Genomic DNA, 14,183 nt, shown 5'->3' on the forward strand with positions numbered 1-14,183 from the left:
TAGTACTGCCAAATCTCCTAAATTAGTGTGTCTCATGTTTTATGCTTTTTGTAAAAGCTTCCACTACTGTAGCCATGCAACTATGTGACTTCCAGCTTTCATTGAAAAAGGGGATTTGTAGTCCTTACGGTTGCATGCAAAAGCTTGAATTAATTAAAATCTCTGAAAGCTAATATAGAAACCCCAGACTCACTGTTTTTTATAATCTTGACTTCTGGGGCCTGACTCTCAATTTATGAAGATGTGTGGGTAGCAACAACACAGAACCATGCCACACACTAGTTGCACAGCAAGTCTCAAAGATTAAATGCTCCGTGTACGTGTGAAGCGTTAAGTAATGAAAATATCTCTAAGATGGTGCCCAGTTATTCTGTTTTGCTTCTCTTAGTAGTGCATTTTCATCTTGTGATCTGTGGCTTACCCACAAGAAACCCTTTTTTTAAGAATATGTTTTAAATGAGCTCTTTATTTTAAGAATATGTTACCTGTTTTTTGGATATAGACAGGAGTTTTGGTGGTTGCAGCAGTTTCGCTCAGTCCCCATGAATTTTCACTGAAGACTCGGAAGTAGTACTCATTCCCCATTATCAAGTCAGAGACTACACAGTTTGTCCGTCGATAATGATCAGAAACAGTATACCATTCCTGGAATAAGTTTGTATGTTGTGAGAGAAAGTAAATGTTGAAAAATATTTAAAAGATAAGAGATGGTGCTAGTTTTGTTTTTGTAGACCTTCATAGTTAGTGTAAGTGGAAAAGATAGTTTATCATTCAACAACAATTTTGGGGATGGTATACAATTCCAGATAGAGAAAAATCAGCACGTTTGTTCTTTTCAGAGAGATGAAATGTCCAGCCTATTTTCTTACCTTCATCTTCAGGTTCTCATGAAAATTGTATGAGTATTTTCATAAAGTGGAAGTTTCTATCCCTTATGGTAATTACATAGAAAACGTTACAAACTAAAATTAAGCTGTTGCATATCTGTTTTCCTGTATCTACAAACCTTTTTAATACCAGGTTGCCACAGGGGAAATCCAAATAATTCAAGTTAATTTTGACACCTTTGTCCAGAATAAAGGTAAAATATTGTGTCAATTAACAAAAAGCCTGAAGGGTCCAAATCTATCAATGATCTTGGTTACTTAAGTACCAGTTTGTGGGCTTGAGCCCAACATGTTAGATGCCACCAAAAATCCTCAAAACCCTACTCTTTTGCTGTCTAATCTGATAGGTGCCTAGCCCCAGTCACAGCCAAGCACTGACAGGATTCTCAAATCAGGTGATCCTCTATCTTGTCTATAGGGCCTGATCCCAGTGGGTGTTGTCCAAACATGTCTGTTTGTTTAGGGTTTACACAATAAATAATTGAGGATGAGGCTTCCACTTCCCCCCACCACCCCAGCAGATTGGTGTGCTTGAGTGTACCAGGACAGCCAATATACAAAGTAGAACAGTTTCAGCAGGAGAGACTGAGACCACCTCATCACAGAATGCTTGGTAGTGTAGGGGCCAGGGCATTCTCTTGGGATGTGGGAGTCTCTTTTCCAAATCAGAGAGTATTTCAGAACACATCTGTCAGGTGAATGCCATGACTGCAATGCTTTTGGGCATAAGGTGTCATAACTCCAGGAGACAGTTTGGAGCTGAATTGAACGGGCAGCCACTTTTTAGTGCTGGAACTTAGGCTTTTTTCCCTAAACTTTTTCTCCCGGCTTCATTAGACAGCTTGCTGTGCATCTTTCTGATTTCATTCTATTCTCAGGTGCCTAATCCCATGCATTGTATGGGAACCACAGATGCCTGTATTGGGGCTCTGAATGCTGAAGGATGACAAGAGTTATATTTTTTCTGTGCATTTAGCCTCAGATTGAATTTGTACCTTCTGTTAGAGGATTCTACCTCCCTATGCTGTATTACCCTCCTCTTATCCAGTTTCACTGATCTGCAGAAATACTGGTAAGCTTCAAAAACTCACCATCGTCTTTTTGTCAGCTTTCTGGATTGTGTACCCCAAAATCTGTGCATTGCCATCGTCTTGGGGAGGTGTCCACTCCAGAGCAACATTGAATCCCCACACATCTACAATCTTCACATTCTGAGGAGGACCGGGCTTGTCTACAGAGGAGAAAGATCAGACAAACTCAGTTCTTGTTTCAGGCTCTCTGCATTTCTTTTCAGCAAGCAGGAAAAACAGCTTGTTAGTGGGCACATCTATATGAGACAATACAGGCACAGTAGACTAATTCTACTGCCCATTAGCATGGCAGGCAAAAACTGTCCTAATGGGCAGTAGAATTAGTCTACTGCCCATTAACATAATAAAAAAGTATGTGCTGGTGCTACTGTGCAGTAGTGCTGATTACAGCACATTAAGTTAGTACCTGTTATTACAGGTACTAAACTTAATACACTGTAATTATGGTGTATTAATGCATGTGTAGACATGCCCACTGAATTGTATAATAATCCCACAGCAAAGCAACTAAGTTGTAAAAAGCTTAAAGTGGAAAACTCAAATATGTTTAGCCGTTCTTTACTTGTGTTGTTACCTATAGCTTGAGTGCTTCCATGTATTTTACATGTATTTTAATCTTTGTACAGATCTACAAATAAATTTATAGAACCGTCTAAAATGGATGCTTGGAAGAAAAAACTGACGGTTCTTAACTTAAGTGTCATGAAGATGTTAATATGGATGGTGGTTGGCTTGAGTGTCAGTGAAATACTCTGATAATTGGTGGGTAGTAGGAGAAAAGAGGCAGGAATCTTATCAGCTGGATTTAAGCAAGAAAAAGAACTCTTCTGGAGGGATACCACTGAAGAAACGGATTTCCAAGCCAATGACTTATTGCCTCTTTAATTAGAGGCTGTCATCTGGGAGCCTGATGTGAAAACTGTAATACAAGTTTAGGACAAGTTTTTCCATAGAAATTTGCATATTGTTCATTTTTACTCAATTGGTTAAGAAAGCACTATAATTTATTCTAACTCTTGGCTTCACCAGCTATATCTTGAGAAGGAGTAAATATTGAAGTCTCTGTTAGTACCAAAAAGTTGATTTTTGAAAGATAATTATAATAAACAACTTGAGCTAAACCTCAGTAAAAATATGACAGTGGTCCAGTCATATGATAAGGTCTGTCTCAGGCATGATGATAGGGTTTTAAACTGGGGCCTTGCTTTTGACTAGAGAAAGATGGAAACCCATTTTTTGTAGGAATTGGAGGTTTTGTAAAATCTAACAATAATTGAAAGTAGTAAAGTTTCCTTCTGAATGTGTGCTTTTCAGCTGTATGGTGGAACCTCATATCACTAATTAGTGTAATTTCTTCTTTGCTTCTGTTTTTGGAGTGTTGACTGGAATTAACCATGGGGTTGTAGTTCTTCTCTTCTGTTTAGAGGTCAAGGGGATTTGCTGCAGGGTAGGACAGATTTTGATTGCCTGTCTCCTCATCCCAAAAAGGGTAACAACATGAGGCTACGGACATAAATCCCTCAGCAAGTAGACATGTGTCAAGGAAGGTTAGCCAAGTCATTGCTAACCTCTGAATGTTGTCTTCAGAGAATTGGTGGTTAATTTATTGTCCCTATGATGCTGGGTTGGCCTCCTGGCCTTCCATCTGACATATACATGCTACTCCATGGCAACTGAAGGACTGCTGTCAGTTAGAAAAATAGTATGCTTGACTTCCATGATTCTCTCCTGCCAAGTACATACTAATTTGGGGAGAGCAAGAAGTTGCTGTTGAGAAAAACAAATAGGGCAGCTCTGAATGAGTGGCTGAGCGTTGATTGTGCATATATGCTTTGGCTACAGAAAGCTCTGCAGGTGTCCAAGGTCTTTCAAGTTGGAGTAGGAGATTAAATGAGACTGCTCTCAGATTTTGACAAAGCTATCCACTGAAGAACACAGAAATGTTATTCCAGTCCTTCAGGCTTGGTATACTTTAATCAGTGTAATGAGATTATTCACTTTTTGTGTCAGACATTAGGTTTCTGTCTCCTCATTCCCAAAGGGTAACAACATGTGGCTAATGACATTAATCCCTCAGCAAGTGGACGTGTCAAGGAAGGTTAGCTGCATAATTGAGTCTTCAGAGGATTGGTGACTGATTCATTGTCCCTATGAAAGCTGAGCTGGCCTCCCCAACCTTCCATCTGACATATACATGACACACCATAGCAACTGAAGGACTGCCACCAATAAGAAAAACAGTATGTATTGCTCCAATCTTTTTCTTCTACCAAGTACATACCAATGTGGCGAGCAGAAGTTGCTGTTGACAGAAACAAATAGGACAGCTCTGAATGAGCCAAGATTGTGCATATATGCTTTGGCTACAGAAAGCTCTGTGGGTGTCCAAGGTCTTTCAGGTTGAGGTGGGAGATTAACTGCTGACACTGATTTCAGATTGTGACAAAGCTATCCACTGAAGAATATAGAAACGTTATTCCAGTTCTTCAGGCTTGGTATACTTTAATCAGTGTAATGAGATTATTCACTTTTTGTATCAGCAATTAAATTTCTGAGGGCAATGGCTTTCTGATAACTGATGTGGCTGTACATATGATATACTGAAAGGAAAATACTTGGTATAGTCCTGTCAGACCAAGGCTCTTGAGGTGTAGAACGCCTCAGTGACCACTTTGCCATCTTTATCATTTATATCTCCAATTCTATAGAACGTTCAACTTATTCATGAAACACTATATTACCAATTCTGAAGTGCCAGGAATTTAGTTAAATAATACTTCACTACAAGTATACATTTCTAGAAGAATACTGAAAAATTGGAGGAAATTGGGGATGGCAAAAAATGTTTGCGGCTAGAGGAACTGGTTTAATCTCCCCCTTCCCCTCACAAAAAAGAGCAAGATGTGGATATCAAATATTTGCAGATTCTTAATGATAAAGATAGATAAAACAGTTATTTAGCATCTAGATCTGTGATGAGGAGAAATGGGAAAAATTAGGTTGTGTGTTAAAGAAATCTGTCTGACAGAAGGAGATATATTAAGCTGTCAAATATATAGTTTCTCAAGGTAAGTTACTGAAACTAGATCACTTCCTCTTTAAAATGATGCTAAAAAATACTGGAACATGTACAGCAATAGCCAGTGGCAATGCGTATGGGGTGCACGGGGGTGCAAGTGCACCCCCGGAGAACGCTGGTGCATCCCCTGTCATGCGATCCCCATTTAGGTGACAGGCAGGGGGGCAGGCAGGAGTGCCTGTGCCCCCTGCGAGTGCTAGCCGGGGAGAAGGGCCTTCAGCAAAAGTGGCTGCGCTGCTTCCAGAAGTGGCCTCAGGACTTCTAGAAGCGGCATGGCTGCTTTTTGGTGAGTAAGATCGGCTGTGGGGGGAGTTCCCCCTTCCCTTCCCCCCAGTCAGTGAGATCGGCAGCTGGGGAACCCCCCACCATCTCCTGGTCACTGACTCAAGAGGCACCAGTTGCCCATGGCAATAGCAGTTTTCCACTAGGCTCCAAGAAATGGGCTAGCTGATCTAATAGGCCTTTTCCATCTCTTGCTTCTATGGTTGTATTAGGTAAGAATTCTATGAATACATAGAACTGTTTTTAGCTTATATTTGCATTCCCTGACTCTGGGAACAATAGGATAATACACACATTCATGCCATGACTTTACATTCACAAAGCTGGGGTAGAGAAGATCCCATACTAGCACACTAATTTCTAGATTGATATTTCTTCTCTTGGCGGAAGAATGCAGAACCGTGCAGAAGAACACCAAGATTATACTTTCTCCATTTGTTTTCTGAAGGACCTATGAGTTAGTTCTCCACGTTGACCTTAGTGTCACTAGGTTCTCACCTGCAATCTGTATGGTAATAGTAACTTTATCCTCCATGTTTTCTATTTGAACTGCCACTTCATAAGTTCCTGAGTGATGACGCTCTGCCTTTCGGATGAACAGGATTGTGTCTGTATTGCTGTTACGAATTCCCACATCTTTGGACTCTAGTGCTTGACCACCTTTCATCCAAGTAACTCTGGGTCTAGGTTTACCCTGCAGGAAGAAAATGCATATATATTTGAACTAGATTTGCTTTTCCCAGGTCCTTTGTTTTCTAATTTATGAAACTAGAAAAGATTTTTTTTCCAGATGCTTTATTGAGAGATACAGTATGACTGGCTGGATGCTTTCCCAGTTCCTTGACCCTTCCATACATATATCCTTACTCATCCTTCTCACGCAGTGATGACATAGCTTAGTGGGACAGTGAACATAGAGCATCCTTATGTTCACAAAAATAATTTTGTGAATAAACACTGTTGGAAAACAGCCAAAGTTACTCTGTCATTTGAAATTCATTAGGCAGAAGACATTTTTAAAGGGACATTTGGTGGTAAAATCTCCATTTAGGCAGCAAGAGGTATCTGACAGCCTGTCCACTCAGTTGCCACAGCAGTAACCATACAAAGGTAAGTCAGAAGGTAGGCTAGAGATGCACCTTATAGACTAACTGAATCTGAGAACCTGCCTTTCACTTGACTTCAGACTAACTTGGATACCTACCTTTCTCTACTCATACCAGGATCATTCTGGTTACAATTCTCAGATGCCTATACATGTGCTCTGGGGTGGGTTAGTTTTCCTTGCCACTACAGAGAAGTTCTCTTCTAGGCAGCAAGAGGTCTCTTTTGCAATAGATCTTACCAAAAATATCAGAAAAAAGCTTTCTGGACCACCAAAAAAAATCATCTTATTTTAAGAATCAAATCTTTTCTTCATTCTTTGGATCATTAGTTGCTGCACCAAGAAGCAATCAGGATTTTTAAGTGTAATAGAGACTTTTGCTTCTCAGTGTTTTGAGGACTTGCTTTCTGCCTGTTCTCAGCTGAACCTAATTGGGAGTAGGACTGACCCAGACCATAAAAGCCTAAACTGATGATGTCCAGTATAAGCTCTTAATAGGAAAGTTTTTACAGGAAGTTGGGTGTGGAGTTTGTGTTGTGGTGGGGCAGGGAGGGTTGTTTTGGTGTAATTTCTTGGTTTGGGTTATGGAATTTCCTCTTTTTTGATTTTTGTTTTTCTTCAAGATTTTTCTTTAAAAAAGAAAATACGATGGCAACTGTAGCAACTGTGGAAGACTTTCTCAGTGTGGCAGGGGAAATAAGGATGATGGGATATGAAAGCTACAACATGTATATTATTCTTGAGTGAGTTGCTGATTCTAGCTATATTTGCATAAAATCTCACACAACAGTACTCATGGAGAATAAAGTCAAGGGACTGAAAATGCAGCTGAGACAAAGATGGAAATCCAAGAGGATTTCTAAGGAGTGAAGAAAGGAATAGAGAGAGTGCATATAGAAATGAGCTTCTGATACCTGCTGAAAAAGATGATCTGGTGGGCAGACTTTCAGAAGACAAAAAGAACATTCTGGTTTATATTACTGAGCACTCATTCTTAAGAGTTCTTACCCCTTTCACAATGGGAGACATGGAAACAGAAGCATGGGCTGTCTGCTGGGAAAAAAGATATGGGGACAAAACTGAGGTTGAGATGGTTTCTGATGGGGGCAGACAAGAATCTACTAATTGTTCTTTTTGTAGGAACAAATGATACAATCAGATACTCACTGGGCATGTCTACATGAGATACTTAATGCGCAGTAGCCTAAAAAAACTGCACAGTAGTGCATCACAGCATGGACAGTGCTAATATGCTACCGTGCAGTATTATTAGGCTACTGTGCAGTAACATCACCAAAATGGCGTTCACTGGTGCTACTGCTCAGTAACTCTAGTTACTGGGCATTTAGTTAGTACTTACTAAATTAAATGTGCCATAACAACTGTACATTAATGAATATGTAGACATGCCCACTAACAAGACTAAAGGACAATTATGTTAGTCTGGGGAAAACATTTGAGGAGGTTGAAGTTTAAATGATCTTCAGTGGGATTCTTCTTGTTCCAAGAAGACCAGATAATGAAGCTTAACAGATGGCGGAAAAATTGGTGCTATAGGAAAGGTTTTAGGATATTCAGTCAGTGACTGGAGAGACATTTCTCTAGGAGTGGTCTCTGCTTAAGTAAGGAAATAACCTGCTGGGATCATGTTTGGCACAGTTGATTAGAAGAACTTTCAGCTACCAACTCAGTGGAATATGGGAGAAAGCCGCACATCCCCATGCTGAGAAAAATATACACCAAGAAACAAATGGAGTATATTAGGTAGATTGTAGTCAGTAGAGACAAATGAGTACTAATATACCGTGCAAGGCATTGGCAAGACCTCATTTAGAACGCTGCATACAATTATGATTGCCAGTGTTCAAAAAAGACTAATTTAAACTAAAAAAGGTACAGAGAGGGGCCACTGACATAATTAAGGGAATGGAGAATGTATCTTATTAAAGGAGCTTAAAAGTACTTGTTTAGCTTAGCAAAATGAAGGGTGAGAAGGGATGCGATTACTTTTTATGAATACATGTATGGGGTGACTATTTAGGGGGAGAAGAGCTGCTTAATGTGACGGACAACATCAGCACAAGATCAAATGGCTACAAATTGGTTATATACATATTTAAACTGGAAATCAGTAGGTTTTTTAATGATTAAAGTTTTCAAATTCTCTTCTAAGCAAAGTAATTGGAAGAAAGAACATGAATCATGTCAAGATGGATGGAACTTGACAAGTTTGATGGAAGGGAAAGTATGATAGGAGAGGTGCATTCTTCGATCAATAAATGGTATATGAAGTATGAGGATTCAAGTATTTGTGAGCCCCATGATATGGTTGAGATGTTGGGGTTTTGGGGGGTTTTTTTTGTAATGCAGTGGGTATTGGTAATCCCATACTTTAGGGCTTCTGCTGGTCATCTGTACAAGTCAGAAATGATTGTTTCCCTTCATGAGTACTTTATTGGCTTCTTAGTAGTAGTGGTGGCAAAGGCTGGGTAGAGGAATGCCAGCACTAAGCAAGGGAGACTGTTGTAGTGATGAGTTCTCCAAGGTAAAAAAGAGGCAGTCTGTTAAAAAGTAAATAGTTGGAAATTATGAAAACAAAGGATAGAGGAAGAAAGGAGGGGAGGAAGGGGGAGGGGAATGTAAATGGTAAGTTCAGGCAGGTATCTAGTGAATCAGATGTCAATCAGGTTGTACTGTGTCATAAATTCAATATCTATATTGAGTCTGTGACTTTTTGTATCCGGTAGATTTATGAAGTGAAGTTCGTAGGCTTGTCTATGAAAGGTGCTTTGTAAGTACGCTCCTAAATTCCAAAAGTGTTTTGTAAGTAGAGTCTTACATTCCAAACTAGCCAACTTTGTTCTGAAATTATTTGCAGTTCTCAAATACATTTGTAAACAACAGATATGGCATGCAGAAGGCTTTAGGGTCAAGTGGCCTAATTTCCTTGTATGACCTCTCCAGCAGAGTTCATCTCTGCTCCCCAAAAGGTGACTAAGGACAGTGTTCTACAATGTCAAAGATAACATGGACATCCAAGTATCTGTTTCAACAAAACTGCTCATGTGACAGATGCAAGAAACATCTCTATAGAATAAGTCTTTCCTTAAACGAACAGCAAGATTTAGCAAATGTCCACATACATTAATATTGCTGTATATTTTCATTAACTGAGGAGATGTGGAAGGTTTCTGTCCTCAATGTCTATTCCATAATGGTGTATGATTCACATTAATTTATTTGCCATCAGCTGGAATCAGAAATACACACTCCCTTATTTCAGAGGATACAAAAGACCAAGATCTTTCACAGATGCCTTCCTCCTTGGCTGCTACAGAATTTTCTGTATGCAGTTTCCCTGAAACTGTCTATAGCTAGCATGATCTGCAAGAATCAGATGGGGCAAAACTATAATGATTATTAATAGTTTTTGGCTGAGTAAGACCATTCTGGTTTCTAGATCTTCTAGATCTGCTATAGGATTGCTACCAAATGTTATACTTCTACTCTCTTCACTTCTATATAAAATGTTTTAATCTGTCATCTTGGATGCTGAGTTGCTGAACATAGGCATATCAGACAGAAGCTGTTCTGAGGCTGACCACAAGATACAAGCACAAAGCAGGAAGTCACTAGCCAATTCTGTTTACACAGGTTTCTGGACATATTGGAAAGAAAAAAGTATCTTTATCAGGACTGGCAAAATAGTTAATGTGCCATCTCAACCATTTAGATGGAACCAGATGAACTACTCAAACTCCACTTTTCTTTCTCTTTATCTGGTATTAATTAGGTCATAATGGTACGTCATGCTTTCTGTACCTCTTCCATATTTTTATATGATGTCACTATTTGTGTCTTTAATAACAATCATCTGTTTAAAGATAATAAAAATATTTAAGGAAAAACGTTACATTTTGACCTCAGTTTTTATGTGCTATTTACCAAAATATTTATAGTCAGCTCCTTCTCTGGTTTTCCAGCAAAATGGAATAGTTCAAAGGATTAGTGTAGCAACAGATCCATCCTAAAAGTTTTGGTAAAGACCAAACAAGAACAAATTTAGCATTAAAGAGAGCTTTTTTTTTAGCATTAGCTAGCTCAGAACAGAAGCTTATTATAAAAGCATCATTTTAACCATAAATCTGATTTTCCCACTGCTGATGGTATAATACAGTTGAGCAAGCACTTTCATTACAACTCGTCATTTAAGATGTAGTGACTAATGAAATAGTGCAAGTGTTTGCAGTATTGGTTTTCATATCTGAGACTTTTATATTTATAGACTGTGAAAAACATAAACCCATAGAAAGCACATTCTTAATATGTATCACAGAGGATTGGATTTCTGTAATGTGCCATATCTAATCCTGGAGGGAACAGTGAGTGGTAGAGTAGATAAGTGCCCCATCAAAATAGTCTCAAAGGGCACCTATACAAGTGCCAGATGTTAGCATATGTTAGAGCAGACTTGATTAAGTGAGTCTGCTGGAGCTTGCTAATTGGCATGCTACAGCAGCCTCCATGTTACATATATTCAGTGTCCTGTGTTCAAAATGGTACCGGGGCGGCTTTAACTAAAGGTTGTCCAACGAGCTTTAAAGTGGCCCAGTCACCATTTTGAAGCATGGGACGCTGAATACATGTGATGCTGCTTGGTGCTAGTTTAATTAAAGTGTTCCCCACACCCTGGAGCACATGAAAGATGCCTAGCGGTATCTGTTGCAGGAAGAGACATGTTATTTGCAACGAAGTTTGACACATACTTTTAGGTGTAAGATGGGAACAAAGGCTTCTAATGAACTTTGAATCTCACCTATCATAGAAAGTTAGGGTTGGAAGGGACCTTAGGAGGTCATCTAGTCCAACTCCCTGCTCAAAGTAGGACCAACCCCAATTAGATCATCTCAGCCAAAGCTTTGTCCAGACAAGGCCTTGAAAACCTTCAAGGATGGATGGAGCTTTCACCACCTCTCTGGGTAACCTGTTCCAGCGTTTTACTACCCTCCTAGTAAAAAAAAAAAAAAATCTTCCTAATATCTAACCTAAAACTTACCTTGCTGCAACTTGAGACCATTGCTCCTTGTTCTGTTTTCTGTCACCACTGAGAACAGTCTAGCTCCATCCTCTTTCGAAGCCCCCTTCATGTAGTTGAACGCTGCTATTAAGTCCCCTCTCAGTCTCCTCTTCTCTAGACTAAATAACACTAGTTCCCTCAGTCTTCCCTCAAAAATCAAGTCCCCCAGCCCCCTCGCCACTTTTGTTGACCTCTGCTGGATTCTCTCCAATTTGTTCACATCCCTTCTGTAGTGGGAGGCCCAAAACTGAACACGGTACTCCAGATGTGGCCTCACCAGTGCTGAATAGAGGGGAATAATCACTTCCCTTGACCTACTGGCAGCACACCTACTAATTCTTTTTGGCAACAAGGGCACACTGCTGGCTCATATTCAGCTTATTAGTAACACATAATATTCCTTCTACTAAGTATCTATCTAGTTTGTTTTGGAATACAAATATATTAACTGATTCTCTTCCTCCTGACAGGGTATCCTGAATCATAACACTCTACTGAAAAAAGATATAGATACTAATAATTGTGGTTGTCTTTCTCTGTATTTTTTCCTATAAGGATTTTAATTTTAAAAAGTTAATCTATCTTCACTTTACTCTTGTAAGGTAGATGAACAGTAAAATTTCCATGTCACAAATGGGTAAGCAGATACAGAGCATGAATGATCTAGGCATGGTCACACAGAAATTCAGTCACAGCTAAGAACAGAACTGAGTGTTCTAACTTACAATTCCATTACGCTAGGTTCCTCAGTTCATGAATGCAAACACTTATCTATGTTTGTCCTTGGAGTGTCTACTCATGTCTACTTAAAAACCTTTTCTTCAGCAAGCATGATCTCAAATATTAACTTTATGAAAAAAAATCAAACCTCTGAAATTTTCATTATTCTTATTGTTTCCCTTCTCTCTATATATATACATGTATAAAAAAACCCAGTAACTGGATATGGGTAACAGTGTCTAAATATGGTCAAACAGGCCACTGGTATATGATTGACTTATAATAGGATGGGATCTGATTCCAACTGTCACACATCTTGCCATGCCGTACATACATGGCAGGACGCATGATTGCTAGGATCAGGGACAGACCCCAACTGTGCAACTACCAGTAGTCCCTCCAGGGCTGTTGGGTGTGGGAGATCACAGACTCCAGGTGGGGAAAGCCAAAGGGCTTCCACAGCTGGGGAGTCTAAACCCTGAGCCCAGCACGCTGCCAGCAGTGCAGAGAATTGAAGGCTCTCAGCAGGGGAAGTGAAAGGGCTGCCAGAGGTCCAAATTTTGGAGCTTCATATGTAATAATGTTTATAATTTGAAGGTGAAATTTTACATTTGTTCATACAGTTGCAGCAAGCACAAGAACAAATAACTGCTTATTTTTTTAAACTATCCATAATTGTATTTTTCTATACAAAGTAACTATATGTAACTAGACATATGCAGTGTTGAAAACCTACATCTTATCTCTGCCAGAGAATGATTTTTTTAGGGAAATTCTGGGGAGAAGAGATGCTCATGTGTTTCTCAGTATGACAGAGGTTTATTTCCCAGGTACAATTATTTGACTCACAAAGTAGAAAGCCTAAACTTAAATAATCTATTTTAATAAACTGTTTCATTTGTACATTAGTTATTTTGTAAAGAAATGTGCATACTCTTGGATTAATATAAACACCCGGATTTACAGTGATGTGGTACATCTTTTTGCTGCCAAGGGATAGAGTTGCCAACTGCAGTAAATAAAAAAAAAAAATCTAAAAATGGCTGTCAGTATAGTCAGTAAAAAAATTTTTGCTATCAGCAAAAACACTAAGCAACTGTAGCTTGATTTAATCTCTGACAGACAGAGCACAGCAGCACCACCTGCTGTTCAAGGGGAAGCACAGCACCCCGCAGGGAGCATTTTCTCAACCATGTGCTGCTCCTGCATTCCAGGCTGCCTGTAATACTTCTGGGTGGCAGGCTGGCTTCTTTTGGGGTCTGCTGGGATACAGAAGCAGGGCTGGCAGGGGTACAGCTGGGGCATGGACTGGGGGTAGTAGGCAGCATGGTACATGTTGCAGTTGGGGACATTAGGGTGTGGAAGTGAGTACAGAGCCCCTGGTGGGTGGGGCAGGACAGTATAAAACCATTGCTGCAATCAAGTAGGGTTGTCAACGCAAGTATTTTTTTTTGTTGAAAACTTTTAACTGACAACCAAACTTTTTGTGTTTTTATTATGGTTGATATTCAACCCCTATATTTGGACCCAGCCCTTATAACTGGAGCCTGGCAAAAGAGTTACATTTACATTATGTAAAACATATCAGTAAAAGCATGTGTCAGTGGAAAAAAAAAACCCCCACAACAACTTGCAAATGTATCAGTAAAAGCAACCTTACAGTTTGTCAATAAAAAAAATTCTTGGGTTGGCCGTCCTGCTGAAGGGTGAGCACTATATCTATATATATTTATTTAACCTGTCAAATAGCTAAATATTTTCAGATACTTATTAACTTTACATTTTCAGTTTGTTAGAAAATTATGAATGTATATTGCTTATTCACTGTGTAATTAACTTTTTGCTTATGATTTGTATGAAGCAGCTGCACAATGATGGTAACTGAGATTTAGTTAAGCCTACAGATATCATAAAAATTTATTTTATTAAGAAACGCTATCTT

At 39.3% G+C, this 14,183-nt stretch overlaps 1 protein-coding gene across 1 annotated transcript in view; it reads right to left on the reverse strand.

The window, feature by feature from the left end:
• The window catches only part of MYBPC3 (myosin binding protein C3), a 108,602-nt gene that overhangs the window by 5,256 nt on the left and 89,163 nt on the right, over window positions 1–14,183 (reverse strand). The window contains exons 28-30 of the mRNA XM_090033128.1: window positions 5,838–6,033; window positions 1,979–2,118; window positions 486–645 (exon numbers count right to left, since the gene is read on the reverse strand). Of these exons, the coding sequence (XP_089889254.1) occupies window positions 486–645; window positions 1,979–2,118; window positions 5,838–6,033 (496 nt within the window). The remainder of the gene's footprint in view (window positions 1–485; window positions 646–1,978; window positions 2,119–5,837; window positions 6,034–14,183) is intronic.

This window comes from Crocodylus siamensis, chromosome 2 (assembly GCF_052110815.1).
Source record: "Crocodylus siamensis isolate JL-2025a chromosome 2, ASM5211081v1, whole genome shotgun sequence".
NCBI lineage: Eukaryota > Metazoa > Chordata > Crocodylia > Crocodylidae > Crocodylus > Crocodylus siamensis.